Genomic DNA, 15544 nt, shown 5'->3' on the forward strand with positions numbered 1-15544 from the left:
ACACATGAACATGCGTGCCTACACACCCATCATAAACACACACAATAAAATAAAGTAAAATAAAGTAAAACCAAGACATATTGCAGCTGTGATTTGGCAAATGGCTATTTGAAACTGAACAAATTCTTCCTGTGCATTCATTTAATTACAGCCACGGTGCAGCAATTCAAAATGAAGACTTAGCTCCCAAAGGCAGGAAGTTGTGTAGCTTACTATGAGGATAAAAATACACATTTCTGGGCTTGGGCTGTTGCTCATGCAGTAGAGTGTATGCCTAGCATGCACAAAGCCCTGAGTTTGGCCCAGCACTGCAAAAAGAAATTAATTAAGTGTGCATTTCTAATTCTGTCTAAATACATTTTCCTTTCTAGTGAGTATAAATGATGAGAAAAGGCACCTCCAAGTTCTCAATACAAGTAAAGATTAATCAATCATTTATGGGAACATCGGTCATCTTTCCAAATTTATCACTGAATCACACAACTATATCTTTTTTAAACTTTTATTTGTCTGTGAAAAGAGGGAAAGAGAAGTATGGACATACCAAAATGAGCTCCAGATGAATGTGCCATTTTGTGCATCTGGCTCTACATGAGTGCTGGGGAATAGAACCCTGGGCCATCAGGATTTTCAAGCAAGCACCGTTAACCACTGACCCATCTCCCCAGCCCCACACAACCATTTCTTATAGACTTTTTTTTCTTTCTTTTTTTTTTTTTTTTTTTTTGAGGTAGGGTTTCACTGTAGCTCAGGCTGACCTGGAATTCACTATGGTGTCTCAGGGTGGTCTTGAATTCACAGCGATCCTCCTACCTCTGCCTCCCGCGTGCTGGGATTAAAGGCATGTGCCACCACGTCCAGCCTTCTTACAGACGTTTTTATTCTTCACCTATAATTTACACAAGGCAAAATTCACCCTGTGTGGAATCATTTATGTTTTGTTTGCTTGTTTTGTGGCACTAGGGATTGAACCTACGGCTTGAACTACACTGAGCTACATCTCTCCTTGCAGTGTCAGGTGCTATGACTGTTATTAGGTTCCTAAAAATGATTGACTCATGTTCTTCTGTTGAATTAGCATCACACCATTATGTAATTGTCGCCTTAGTCCCTGGGAAGGTGTGGCAGAAAAGGCGTTATGTGGGGGGTGGGGGTGAAGAGTGGCCTCCAAGATGACATGGAAGAATCAAGAGGAGGAGGGAGCGGACTCCATGAACTGAAAAACCTTTCCATGGAATGTGAGTGGATGTGGGTGGTGTGGCCTCGAAGCCTAAAGATGCCAGGGTGGTCTTCTCTACATGGTACCAGGGTGCTGAGTCTCAGGGTGGACGGTGCCCTGAGTTTTTCTCACCTAAGTTGGGTGTAACTCAGAAGTCACCTTGCACCACCCAACCCCAGCCCTGGAAACAAGAAAGCAATGGAAGGAGAGCGGCACTCCTCCACCTTCTCAGTCTTGCCCAGGGCAGGCCCGGGTTCCCAAAGCACTGAGTCAGCTGAGAGATCCCATCACAAAGGCAAAAGACATGAAAACACTCTCAGCTCTCCCACTGCGCATTATGAGCTCCAGGGTTTGACTGGTTATGTGAGGAGCCCACTGGTTGCCCAGTTTCCTGCTTGATGAAGCTCTCTTCCTCCTCTCCATCCCTGCCTTCAAATGCCCCCTTAAGACAAAGCCAACAGCTTCAGCAAGGCCGTGCCTTCAGGATCTGTCTGGCACACTGATGAAAGGGCATCAGAGTCACGCTGAGGGCTGAGCTGACTTGCCAGCTTCCCAGCCTGTGAGCTGTGGGACTTGGGACAAGTCATGTGTCCTCCCTGGACTCTCTCCTCCCCTGCTAACCACCCTTGAGGGTTGCCATGGGAATGATATAATGACATCATCACCTGCTCAAGACAAAGTAGAGTGATGCCTTCGAGGACATCTACTTCAAGTCACCTCTTTCCATGTCTGGTTCCCTCATAAAATCCTGAAGGACACCAACAGGGACTTATTGTTTCTTGTCCCTGGATACACACACACTAAGTAGCACATAGTAGGTGCTTGTGTGTAGTCTGAGATGAATGCATCTGGTCCTTTGATTTCCCTAGAGTGTCCAGGAGGAGCAGGGTCGCCCTGCAGCGGCAGGGGCACTTGCGATGAAGGCATGGAAGGAAACGGAAGCTGCTCCTGCCAAGTAAGTTCAGGGAAGAGCTGTTCCCACCCCCATTCCTGCTCTCCCTCCCCACCTGTTGGTAAATCTTAAACATGCTTAGGCACTAGGAGTCACTAAGAGCAGAAGTGTTGGTAAAAAGAATTTGCAAAAAAAAAAAAAGAATTTCCACTGCACATCAAAAATGACCTCTTAGACTGAGGCTTGTGTCCTCTAAAAGAGTACATTCCCTGCTCAGCCTTGTTGCATCCATCTGTAAAATGGGTCTGACAATCAATGCAATTATATTCATTGAAGATGGAAACTGAGGCCATATATGTAAAACTATTTTGTGAAGCCATACAAGGTTATAAAAAATTGTTGTGGCTCATTTTTTATTGTTGCTTGTAATAATCACCCTGTTAGCAGATTATCTTCAGGCTGTAATCTATACCTTGACCAATCACTGGCAAATTGGCACTTGAAGAATATCTCTTTTTTTCCCTTTTTAAAGTGTGTGTCTGTGGTGGGATGCATTGTGTATGTGTGTTCATATGTGTGTGGATTCACATGTGTGTGCACATGTGTGTGCAAAAGCACGTAGAGACCAGAGTCAACATCGAGTGTCTTCCTCAGTTGCTCTCCACCTGTTGTTGTTTTTGGAGACAGGGTCTCTCACTGACCCTGGAGCTCAGCAATTTGGCTCCATTAATATTCTCATGTCTGTCTCTCTACCACAGTGATTTCAGACACAAGGTTTTAAATGCTTACTGGGGATTCAAACTCAGGTCCTCACACCTACATGACAAATGCTTTACCAACTGAGCCACTGCCCCATCCCAGAAGAGTTTTTATACTTTATGAAAGTAAGGTTTTTTTTCGAATTTCAAGCCTAAGAGGACTTAAGCACAAAGAAATCCTTCTGAAAGGGCCTGAACTCAATGGCTTTCAGAGGTAAAAACTGAAGGTAGTTTCCTCTTACCCTTGGGTGAAATCGTGATGAGCTCTTAGCACTTGCTGTCTATTTATATCTTGTGCCAGCAGCAACAGTTCTTTTCTGTAGAGCTCCAGACTTTTAGGAAAAAAAAAAAAAAGATGCATTACCCACCCCTCCCCCAACACACACACACACACACACACACACACACACACACAGTGAAAGAATAAATGAAGAAATAGAAGCAGAAAGCGGCCTGAGGAATGGTCCAGAATGGAGATGTATTTGAGGAACAAATGCTGACCAGGCCCTCAGTGGGATATCCAGGCCCTTCAGGGACAATGCAGGAGTTAGCCAAGGTGACCTTGGGTCTGCCATCATCCACCTGGAATCTTTTGCAGGACGGCTTTGGGGGGACAGCCTGTGAAACCTGTGCTGATGACAACTTATTTGGGCCCAACTGTTCAGCAGGTAAGTCTGATTTTGATGCAAGTGATGCATTTGTGAGGGTTGAAAGTCCCCAGAAACAGCTCCTCCCGGAACAAGGGGGAAAGGAATCCTGGGCAGTTTCACATAACTAAGTCCATATGGGGAAACAAAAAGCTGACCAGAAAGCTGATAAAATACAATCACTGGAGAAACAGGGAAGTCATTTCTTACGGTTCTCAGCATGTGAAGTCAGGTTCTGGCCAGGAATGCCTTCTAGCATACTTGGGATGTGTGCAGTTTCCTCTCCCTGGGCTCCTGAGTCCAGCAATAGCCTGCCTGCTCCTGGCTTGCCCATCTTGGCTTCCAGGTCCTTCTGGATTCTGCAGATCCAGGAACTTCAAAGGCTGCCCAAGGTCCCACCACATACTCCACATCTCCTGACTTTGGAGAGTTCACAAATCAATGCCTACAGTGGTCAGAGATCATTGGCTCCAAGTTCAACAAATGAACCTGAGACTGGCCTGCCCATGCTCTGAGTTTTGGTTTCCCTTACAAGTAGACTTGTGGGCTAGGGAGATGGCTCAGTGGTTATAAGTACCTGCTGTCGAGCCTTGCAACTGGAGTTCGTATCCCCAGAATCCACGCAAAGCTGGACACAGGTAGCGCACCATGTCTGTCATCCCAAACAGTGGGAGATGGAATCAGGAGAATCGAGAAGCTTGCGGGCCAGCCAGTCTGGGTGTGCGGTGGCAAATGAGACAGACCCTGCTTCAAACAATGCGGAAGGTGAGGACAGACAGACAGAGATTTTCCTCTGACCTCCACACGTACACCGTGGCAGGCACACACCTAGACACATGCATACACGCATGCACACGCACTCACACACACACACACATACACACACAGACCTTGAGTCCAAGATCCACATACAAGTTGCTTATTTAGAAAATTGCCCCGGGCAGTGCTAGTATATGAAGTCACGGCATAGGAAACACTAGGTGCCCCATTAGAGTTAGTTATCTTACCCTCAGGAAGATGGAGCCATGTTGGGCTAGAGAGCATGCTTAGCCAAGCATGCCAGCATTCTAATCTCTGAGCCCAGGAACCGTGTCACCTCACATGACAAAGGGGAATTAAGGCAACAGGTAGAATTAACATGCTAAGCAGCTGAGCTTACAATAAGATTGCCTTGGATCAGGGCTGGGCTCCACACAATCACAAATATAAGGAAGGGAGACAGAGGAGAGTGTCAGAGTGAAACCACTCAGCAGCCATTGATGATGTGGGAGACACTTGGGGTCATGTGAATGGCCTCCAGAAGTCAATAAAGACAGGGAGATGGATTCTTCCCTGGAGCCTCCCTCAAAAGAACACAATCTTGCCAACACATTGGTTTCTGTATGGTGGTTTTGTATTTCTGGCATCCAGAAATGTAAGACAATAAATCTGTGCTGTTTGATGGCACTAAGCATCTTAGTAATTTTCCATTGTTATAACAAAATGTGAAAAGTTGAGAATTTAGTAGAAAGGTTTGTGCAGCTCCTAATTTGGGAGGGAAAAAGCCCAAATAGCACTTGAGTGGTGCTGGCAAGGTACCTTCTGGCTATACCATGTCATGGTAGCCAGAGCATGAGACAAAGAAAGGTCACATGGTTGACAGAAAGCCAGAGGAAGGGGAGGAATGTTCTTACTGCTTTATAACAACCGCCCCCTCCCCAGCACTAAGGAGGTTCCCAGAAGAGCCGCACTGTTCCCTTCTGGGGACACACCCCAGCGACCTAATAACCTCCAAACAGGCTCCACCTCCCAAAGGTCCCAAGCACCTCTTACATCACCATATGACGGCCGAGCCTCCAGCACAGGAACAAATCCAAACCACATCCAAACCTCAGCACTAAGTATGTGGTTACAAAACGGAGAGACGCTGTCATCAGGGAAAGCTGGGCACTCTTCCGCGGTCCCACCATCAGCGAGCTTGCAGGCAGAGCAGCCGTCTGCAGCTTCACACAAAACCTTCACACTGTGGATGCTGGAAGTTACTGGAAAGCAAGGCCTGAGGAACCTACTGGTGGAAGGGATAGGAGCATGTGGCTCCCCTTTCTCAGGTACCACCTAGGCTCTAGCTTTTAAGGGCAAGACTAAGTTTGATAGAGTACTTTGATTCAAATGTTTCTGTGAGGAAACCTACATGCACACACACACATACACACACAGTCCCATAAGTTTGCACACTACATAATACATCCCATCAGTAGCAATGGGAGCATTGCCTCATTCTCATCCATTGTAGTTTTCTCTCCAATACCTTCTATAGCACTGTCTGCAAGAAAGACATATCCATTGGATCAATGAATAAGTGAGTATATGAATGAACGAATGATCTAATTCACCCCAGGAGTGCTGTCCTGACTCCCAGGCATGGTCACAAGAGGTAGCAGGTGGAGGAGCTGGAGTCTACACTTTAGCTAAGGCTGGGTTTCAGCTCCAAGGCTGCTAATTTTGGGAACTCAGATAAGTTTACTGAGCATGCTGGCTGTGGCTCTTGTCTATAAAAATAGGAGTAAGGTTGTGTCCTTCAGTGGGTATTTAATGGGATAATCAGTGCCCAGTAAGTGTTATTTTTATTTTATTATTATTATTATCTACTTTCCTCTAATCTTAAATGTTTTTTTTTCACTCATGACTCCATAAAAGATTGTTTCATATGAATAATAACAAAAGCAAATTTAAACAGGTACTGGCAACTGAGAGAGAACTCAATCCATAAAGTGCTCGCTGGCAAGCATGAGGGCCTGAGTTTGTATCCCAACACCCACATGGGAAAAAAAGCCAAGCGTGACAGCATGAGCCTTTAATCTGACATTGGGGTCAAACTGGTAAATTCCAGGTTCAGTGAGATACCATCTCAGAAAATAAGGTAGGGCTGGTGAGATAGCTCAGCTGTTAAGGTACTTGCCTATAAAACCTCACAATGTGGGTTCAATTCCCCAGTACCCACATAAAGCCAAATGCTCAAAGTGGCACATGCAACTGGGGTTTGTTTGCAGAGGCAGGAGGCCCTGGTGCACCCATTCATTCCCTCTTTCTACCTCCCTTTCTCCCCCTACATCTCCCTTTCTGGGTGTCTCTTTCTGCATGCTAATAAATAAATAAAATATTAATAAAAATAAGGTGGAGAGAAGTTGAGGAAGATACCCAATATTGACCTCTGGTCTCTACACACACAACCGCACACGCACCTGAGCGCACACACTCATACACACACATATGGCAAGAAAAGGGCGGGAGCATTGGTATTGTGTGTTTTACACATTGTTTAAGAGGAGTCAAGTGTTTAGAAACCACATCTCCTTCTGCATTGGCCCTTCTCCTCCATAGCATTAGAATTTAAACTACATATGCTAAATTAATACTGACACAGAAAAGAAAACACCCAGCTGAACAATTCCCCATGAGAGCTGAATAATTGTTTGGGGATTAAAAACTTAGAGACACTATGAGTCATACTGACCTGGATTACTAATAGACACAAACACACAGGGACATTCTAGAAATTTCCATATAAAGGAAGCAGATTCCCTTCATGTTTGTCCCTTAGAGGGAAAGGAATAAAGATGATTTAGGAAACACTTTTGTAGGGGTTTTTTGTTTGTTTGATTTTTGGTTTTTCGAGGTAGGGTGATCCTCCTACCTGTGCCTTCCAAGTGCTGGGATTAAAGGCATGTACTGCCACACCCAGCCACACATTTTTTAAATATTTTAATTTATTTGCAAACAGGAAGGAAGGAAGGAGGGAAGGAAGGAAAAAGAGAAAGAAAGCATGCACCAAGGCCTCTAGCAGGTGCAAAGGAACTCCAGATGCATGTGCCACTTTGTGTATCTGCCTTTACATGGATCCTGGGGAATTGAACCTGGGTTGCTGGGCTTTGCAAGCAAGTGTCTTAACCACTTACCCATTTCTCCAGACCCAGGTCATACATTTTTGTTGTTGTTGTCTTTGATTTCCGAGGTAGGGTCTCACTGTAGCCCAGGCTGACATGGAATTCATTATGTAGTCTCAGGGTAGCCTCAAACTCACAGTAGTCCTCCTACCTCTGCCCCCTGAGTGCTGGGATTAAAGACATGCACCACCGTGCCTGGCCCAGATCATGCATTTTTAAGAAAGAAAACTGAAAGTCTAAACAGACACTCAGGGAAAAAACATCTCTAATTTCCAGATTCCACGGAACTTCCTATGTTGCCAGAAGTGGGCTGTGTCCACTGTCCAACCTGGTAGATGCTGGCCTCATGTGGCCACCGAGCTCTTAAAATGTGGCTAATGAGATTGACAAACTAAATTTTTAAATTTTCTTTGTTTATTATCACCTCCACCCCAATTCTTCTGAGGGTCTTCTTCAGTGGGGTTATTGGTATTCATTGTGGGGCCCAAGAGGCCTCAGTCAGTCTTGAGGGGTATACAGTGCCCCAGGCTATCTCCACCCACCCTGAGGCTCTCCCACCATGTTCCCTGAGCCTCAGGTGCAAGACAGGGATCTGATTTAGTGTTGCTTTCTCTGTAGCCTCTGGATCCCTGTTTTGATGGCGTCTGAATGACCACCGTGTCTGTCGCCAACTCCCTGGAATTACTTTTCAGGCTAGCAATGAAAGCAGTATTCACATGACCACTTCTGAAGAACTGAATTTTAAATTTTAGTTCACCTTACTGAATTCACACTTAAATAGACACATGCGGTGAGTAGCTGCCGAATTGGATAGCGTGGTCTAAAATGTAACGAGTAAGTTAACAGATGAAGTCAGATGAACGCTGAGTCTGAGCCAAAATGCTGTGTGACCTAGGGCAGGTTACTTAACTCCCCTCAGCCCTCCTTATTGTGAAACAGAAATCTCATCTGGTTCCTGAGGGGTGACAACACAGCAAAGCTCCTAGTTGAATGTCGCAAGAACTCAGCCAGTGGAATCACATGTTCAGTTAAAGGTAAAAATAGTCCCCAGGGATTAAGGAATGAGCAGTCAGTGCTAGAAGGTCAATTCCCATTAGCAAAGAGCAGCGGAGCACGCAGACCCAGGCGGCCGGGCATCCACGGGGCGCCATATCGTATCATTCACTGAAGTGTCCGTCCGAGGGAGGTGGCAGTCCCGCCTGGAAGTGGGACAGCTCTATTAGGTGCCATCTATTTTTAGTGACTTTTCCCTGCTGCCAGAACTCTCCCGGCAGGCTGTTATTGGCTAGTGATGAGTCAGTGCGGCACCAGCCAGGAGTTCGTATCTCTGCTGCCAACGCCTTCGCTGCTCAGTGCCTGACTGCTGGCAAAGCCCACTTTCCCTACCTGGTGCCCCCAAGTCAACCACAGCCACGTATTGCTCATGAGGGTGACTGGCACTGGCTGGGTCCCAGCTGTGTGTCAGGTGGTGTGCAAGGAGGCTTTCCTACATAATCATCTTGGGTCCTCTTTACACCTCTTTGAGCTAGTTGTCAGTATTTTGTGACTGAAGGAAAAGAGAGGTCACATATAACCGTGTGACTATTATAGGGACAGAAGATTTGACCCCAGGTATCTGACTCCAGACCCTGTCTGCCCAGGGCTGCACTTTCTACCCTGACAAGCCTGCACCCAAGACAGGCTACGGCTCCTTTGAGGGAGAAGATTAGGTCCCTGTCCCCAAGGAGCTGAAAACATTAACAACAATGATGGTGCTGTGGACTCAGCCCACATAGGATGCTGTGCAAGCACAAGAGAGGGAGCAGCTCGCTCTGTCTGGGACGTGCCACAGGGCCTATGCCCCGCCCATTGCAGTCACAAGGCTTTGACCACTTTAAAGTCACACCACCGGTGGTGGTTTGATTCAGGGGTCCCCCATAAACTTAGGTGTTCTGAATGCTAGGTTCCCAGGTGATGGAGATTTTGGAATTAACACCTCCTGGAGGCAGTGCATTGTTGGGAGCGGGCTTATGGGTGTTCTAGCCAGCTTCCCCTTGCCAGCGTTTGGCACACTCTCCTGCTGCTGTTGTCTACCTGATGCTGGTGAGGAGGTGATGTCCACCCTCTGCTCATGCCATCGTTTTCCTCTGCCATCATGGCACTTCTCCTCGAGTCTATAAGCCAAAATAAACCCTTTGCTCCTACAAGATGCTCTTGGTTGGCTGTTTTCTGCCAGCAATGCAAACCTGACTGCACCCACATTTTCCATGTCTCTGGAGATTTGCTGAGGCCAGTTCACAAAATCTCAAGGGCTGTCAATGACCAGCTGGGACTCCCTCTGTCGCTCACTTCTCCCTGCCAAGGACACTTTCTTGGCAGTAGCCAGTGATGGCCCTGCAATGCAGTATCAGAGGCAAGAAAAAGCTGCCTGTGACAGGCCAATTAATCTAGTGCGGAGCTAGGATGGAAGACAGGACGTGGAGCGGCTCCTGCCAGCACTGGGACTCATAGCATGCAGCATGCAGGAAGCTTACAAATTCAGATATTTGCAGTTAGCATCTGAGACTGTTCCACCCCCGTGTGTCCTCACCCCCTTCTGCTGGTTCACAGAAACACTTAGAGCACTACCTACCACTTATCACTTACTATCATCACTTATTAGAGTCGTCATTGTATCCCTGAGGCTCTGGAGTTCCCACCACTGTGAGGTCCTGCAAGTGTGAGCGCCTGTGAGTCACACTCATATTCACATACATCATGCCTGATGTGGTGTTTGCTGCTAGGTTAGAGCTGGGTATGTATTTGTAATGGAATGAAATGGATTTTTTTTTTCTATTAAGTCTCACGGAGAAATATTTTCTATTGAGACCCTTCTTCTCACTCCAATCTTCTCCATAACCAACTTGACTGCGCAACTTGTCTGTTCCAAATCTGTAGCCACTAGCAGGCATCAGATGCCTTCTAAAACAGAAACAAAGGCAATCGCCTTTAAAGCTATGGTGACAATGACAAATCCAGTTGAGTGCTTCAATTCTTTGAGTGGATAGTCACCTGGCAAACTCCCAGGTGCCTTCTGTAATGTGGGGACAACAATGACACATGCCCCATGTCACATTAATACGACAATTAAGGGGTGTCATCCTTGAGAGCACCGGAGCCTTCTTTTGGCTCTCAGGTGGGCAGTAGCTCGGGAGCTGAGGTGCTGGACACTCTGGTCACACAGAGCTTCACCTGAGTTAGTGGCCTTTCCAGATTCCTGTCTTATGACTTCAATGAGTGAGATTCACAGACCACAGGAGGGTGAAATATAGAATTTAGAAGGAGTTTATCAGAACTTGCCAGAAGGCAGGGACTCCCGTGGGACAGAAGGGAGTCTTCATGGAGGAGAACTTAACAGGCGACTCAGGTTGAAGTTTTCATGGGAAGGGGAATTCCTTCAGGGAGAAAGACCAGGTTTATCAGGTTTCTAGGTAAGATTCCTGTAAAAGGGAACTATTCCCAGAAATCTTAGGTAGGGATAAAAGTTTCTGGGAAGGAATAATAGTCCCAGAAATCTTAAGACTTAGCTAGGTAAGTGTAGCAGTCAGGTTTGTATTGCTGGTAGAAAACACCCATCTAAGAGCAGTTTGTAGTTTTGGCTCATAGACTCAAGGGGAAGCTCTGTGATGGCACAGGAAAACAATGGCATGGGGGGGGGTGGATATCACCTCTGGCCAACATTACATGGACAAGAGCAACAGGGGAGTGTGCCAAACACTGGCAAAGGGAAGCTGGTTATAACACCCATAAGCCCGCCCCCTACAATACATCACCTCCAGGAGGATCCAATTTCAAAATTGTCACCAGCTAATGACCTAGAATTTAGGACACATAAGTTTATGGGAGACAATTGAATCAACTACCGCTTTCTTCCCCTGACTCCTATAAACTTAAAAGCATCCAAGATATAAAATGTAATGCATTTATTCCAATTTTTAAAGTCCCCATAGCTTTTATCAATCCCAGTAATGTTCAAACATCCCCTTAGTCCAAGGCCTTTTAGCTGAAACATAATACCAAAAAAATAAATAAATAAAAACATAATGGCACAGAATAGGCATTAATACTACAAAAAGATGGCATTGGGAATAGAAAAGAAATATTCAGTCAATACAAGATTTAAACAGGGCAAACATCAAACTCTATAGCTCCAAATCTAACAACTGTAGCCCATGACAAGTCTCCGAGTCTGATAGTTCTAACTAGCAACAAGTGCCGACAGCTCTCCATAGTCCATTGGGTCTCCACAGTTCATCTTAATGGCTCCATAGGGTCTCCATGCAGCTAGCCCAGCAAGCTGCTTCACAGTGCCCATGGCCATTTCCAAAATACAAAACTGTGCTGCAAATTCAATGACCCTCTGGCAGACTGCAGGTACATATGCCACTTTGTGCATCTGGTAAAAAAAAAAAAAAAATGTTCTTAGCCGGGCATGGTGACACATGCCTTTAATCCCAGCACTTGGATAGCAGAGGTAGGAGGAACACTGTGAGTTTGAGGCCAGCTTGAGACTACATAATGAATTCCAGGTCAGTCTGGGCTACAGCAAGAAAAATTTTAAAAAAAAATGCTTCATTGATCAAAACAGATAAACATATACATTTAGAGGGTCTTTTGATGGGCATAACACCTCTACCTCAACAACAAAAAAAAAAAAAAAAAGTAGATGCTTCTCTCTAGGCTCTATGACTTTTCAAGCCATAGGCTTGCAACTTGTTTCTCAGTATCAAGCATGAATCCCCTCCCACTGAACAGGCCTCATATTTAATCTGAGCTGGTTTCGCCCATAACTTATTGCTACTATTGCACCAGTGTATATACATCCTGCCTGGCTGGAAATATTACAGAGGAAGAAGCAGACTGAATGTGAGTGCTGCTCACCGTTAGCCAAAGAACCTCCTCCAGGGAGATGGCGGTAGACACTGAGGAGACTCAGAACTTGTTAAAGCAGAAAGAAAGAGACTGCTGGGAGCTTAACCACTAAAGGGGACTTATAACGCTCCCGCCAAGGCTCAAGGAACATTGCGAAAGAGAGAGGGGGAAAAAAATGTAAGAGCCACAAGGTGGGAAGACAATCTGTGAGGTATTGTCTTCTCCCCCAGGAAACCACTGGTGTATCCGTGATCCCAGGGTGATTACTGATATCCCGCATAGTTAGCCTAGACCCTGCTGAATTTCATTTTTTATTCTTTCATTGCCCTGTTCTTCAATAAGTAGGATTTATGTGCAAAGACACCTTTCTCCAGCAGTGACTGAGACTGTGGTAGGTAGCCTTTCTCTTTGGAACATAACAGGTGTCTACATGAAGACACTGTCAGTCCTCTTGAGCTATCAAAGGTGAAGCAAATAGTCTAGTAGGGAAAAGAACTCCAGTACCCATGGTACAGCAGGTATGCTTTAGACCCACTGTCACACTTACCTCCTTAGAAATCCCTGCCATCATTGTTCTCTTTACATACTGGAACACTTGAAGCTGATGCACTGAAAATGAAGCCATGACTCAAACTAGCATCTCTAGGACTTTGGACCCATGTTTTCCTCCACCTCACCGTGTGTCCAGAATCTCAGGAAGAGCTGTGTGAGAATATTATGCTTCCAAGACTTCAGCAATGGTCTCTATCAGGGGACGAATAACTCCCATGTTTCTGCCCTCAGTGTGCAACTGTGTGCACGGCGTGTGCAACAATGGACTCGGTGGCGACGGAACCTGTCAGTGCCATTCTGCATACACGGGCCCCAGCTGTGACAAACGTAAGTACGGAGAGTGTCCGGAATGCTACACCAGACCAAAGACGGGTGGGGGTACACACCTCACATTTGCAAATTCCCTACTGGGGCTCTACAGAGGTCATGATTATCAAAGGTTCTGCTAGAAGATGCTTAAGCAATGAAGCAAAATAAATAAATAAAAGAGCTAAGTAGAGGAGAGGAAAAGATAGCAAGATAGAAGATAGAAGGTGCGGGTTCAGATGGAGACATTAGACTGGGAGGTCAGCAGAGGCCATCTCTACAAGTCAGCTGCCTCGTAAAGGAGGGGAGGTAGGATCTCAGTTACAAGTTCCAATGGCAAAATACATGAAAAGCCATAGCAGGAGGAAGTAGGCTCACCAAGGCTGAGGGACTCATCCAAGAGAGCAGAACTAATAAACAGAGGAAGTGGGGCTCAAACCACTGAAATGCACGGGGAAATTCCTTACACAGTCTGTGACGGCGGGTCCAGTGAGGAGGGTGAAACCAGAGGGTGAGTTGAGCAAGGGAGATTGAAAGTGTGTACTGTGCTGTAAGAGTTGCTGGGAAACCTCAACAAGAACTTGGGAGATGGGAGCAGAACATGGGAAGGACAAACCTCACAAGAGGTGGCCATCTTCCAGGCTGGAGTCACAACCTTGTTCGAGAGGGTATAGAGACAGCCCACTGGGTGGCCGAGAAGAGAGATGTTTTGCCCAGGCCAGCAGTGGACCACAGTGTCCTGGTAGATATGGGACAGCCCTCCAAGGGCATTGGTGAGTTGAAGCTGGTGGGTGAGGGAACAGAGGAAGTATAGCAGGGTACCACCTGCATGTCCGTCCGTGTGGGAAGGGCTGCGGAAAAGTGGTGCTATGCCTAGACCAAGGAGGTGAGGTGACCAAGGGACAGTGCACAGCCTGGGCAGGTATTCTTGGCTGGCCGTGTAAAGTAACCCCGTGACACATACACAGCTCGCCTCGCTGCATCCAACTGCAGCTCCTGCCTCCTGCTCTGGCCTGCTTGCGCCCTCTACTGGCAAAATTTAGCATCTCTCTGGAAAGGAGAAACCCCCACTGGGTCCAGCCGTGATGTCAGGGCTGATTCCACAGGGTGAATTGGAAGCTGAGGTGTTAGTAAATTGCAAATGTAGTATATGACACTATCCTCACTTAACTTCTCTGAATATTTGATTCGGTTGGAATTCAGCAAATACAAACTCGTTTCATGGAAAGCCCCCAAGGGAGCTGTGTACACAGCAATGGTAACAATTTAACAAAGCCCAGCCTCCAACTCCCCTACAGAAGAGACAGCCATGCAGACCACAGGTTCGAGCCCAACCTCAGGTGGGTGGGAAGCTCTCTCTGTGACCTCAGTCATCCTTTTTTCCTGCCCCTCCTGCCACCGCCACCTGTGAACAGATGCTTTCTCAGCTAGACAGGGACCTGGTCCAGAAAGCAGCCCTGGGAGGATCATAGTCAGATTTGCTTCCAAGTGGAAAAATTTATATATATTTTTGTGGAGTCAAAAGAGAAACAATAGACTAGGACAGAGATATTTGCAATTGTCACGGCAGTTACGTTTTTATACTAATCTAAAGTTCATGACCTAATTTTAAAAAATCTAGGAGCAGCCAATATTCAGAATAAGAAATGAAAACCAGCAATAGACACCAGGGCGATAAGCCCATAAGCAGTCACACATCACAGCTGCCCAGGGCAGCCATGGTTCAGCAGGATAGGCGTTTGGGGCATCCTGGTTAGTTTTGATTTTTTTCTTTTTTTTTTTTGAGGCAGAGTCTCATTCTATCCTAGATTGACCTGGAACTCTGTAACCCAGGTTGACCTTGACCTCATATTCATCCTTAACATCCCAAATTAATCCCAAATTGGGATTAAAGACATGAGCCACCATACCTGGCTCTTGGTTTTGATTTGAAAAAAAAAAAACTTTATTTATTTGCGAAAGCAAGAGAGAAGGAGGGAGAGAGAGGAAGAGGATGGGCATGCCAGGGCCTCCAGCCACTGCAAACAAATTCCAGACACTTGCACTACCTTGTGTATCTGGCTTATGTGGGTCCTGGGGAATCGAACTGAGGTCCTTTGGCTTTGCAGGCAAGCACCTTAACCTCTAAGCCATTTCTCCAACCCTATTTTTTTTTTTTTTTTGCCCACTATCTTTCACAGATTGAAAAGGCAGATAATGAAGTAAGAGAAAAATGACAGTGAGGAAATGGATTCCTATAACCTTCAGGGGAAAGTCACCTACTGAATTTTAAGGCAGGCTTCTACAATGGTGCTGTGGTCCCAGACCAAGGGATGGACCCTGGAAGAAAGGAAGGCTTAGAATGGGTGGATGAGAAC

General features: G+C 46.1%; 1 protein-coding gene across 1 annotated transcript in view; it reads left to right on the plus strand.

Moving 5' to 3' along the window:
* Positions 1-15544, plus strand: part of Stab2 (stabilin 2) — a 183156-nt gene that overhangs the window by 16439 nt on the left and 151173 nt on the right. The window contains exons 4-6 of the mRNA XM_012948648.2: positions 2089-2174; positions 3468-3537; positions 13113-13208. Of these exons, the coding sequence (XP_012804102.2) occupies positions 2089-2174; positions 3468-3537; positions 13113-13208 (252 nt within the window). The remainder of the gene's footprint in view (positions 1-2088; positions 2175-3467; positions 3538-13112; positions 13209-15544) is intronic.

This window comes from Jaculus jaculus, chromosome 6, assembly GCF_020740685.1.
Source record: "Jaculus jaculus isolate mJacJac1 chromosome 6, mJacJac1.mat.Y.cur, whole genome shotgun sequence".
Lineage (NCBI taxonomy): Eukaryota > Metazoa > Chordata > Mammalia > Rodentia > Dipodidae > Jaculus > Jaculus jaculus.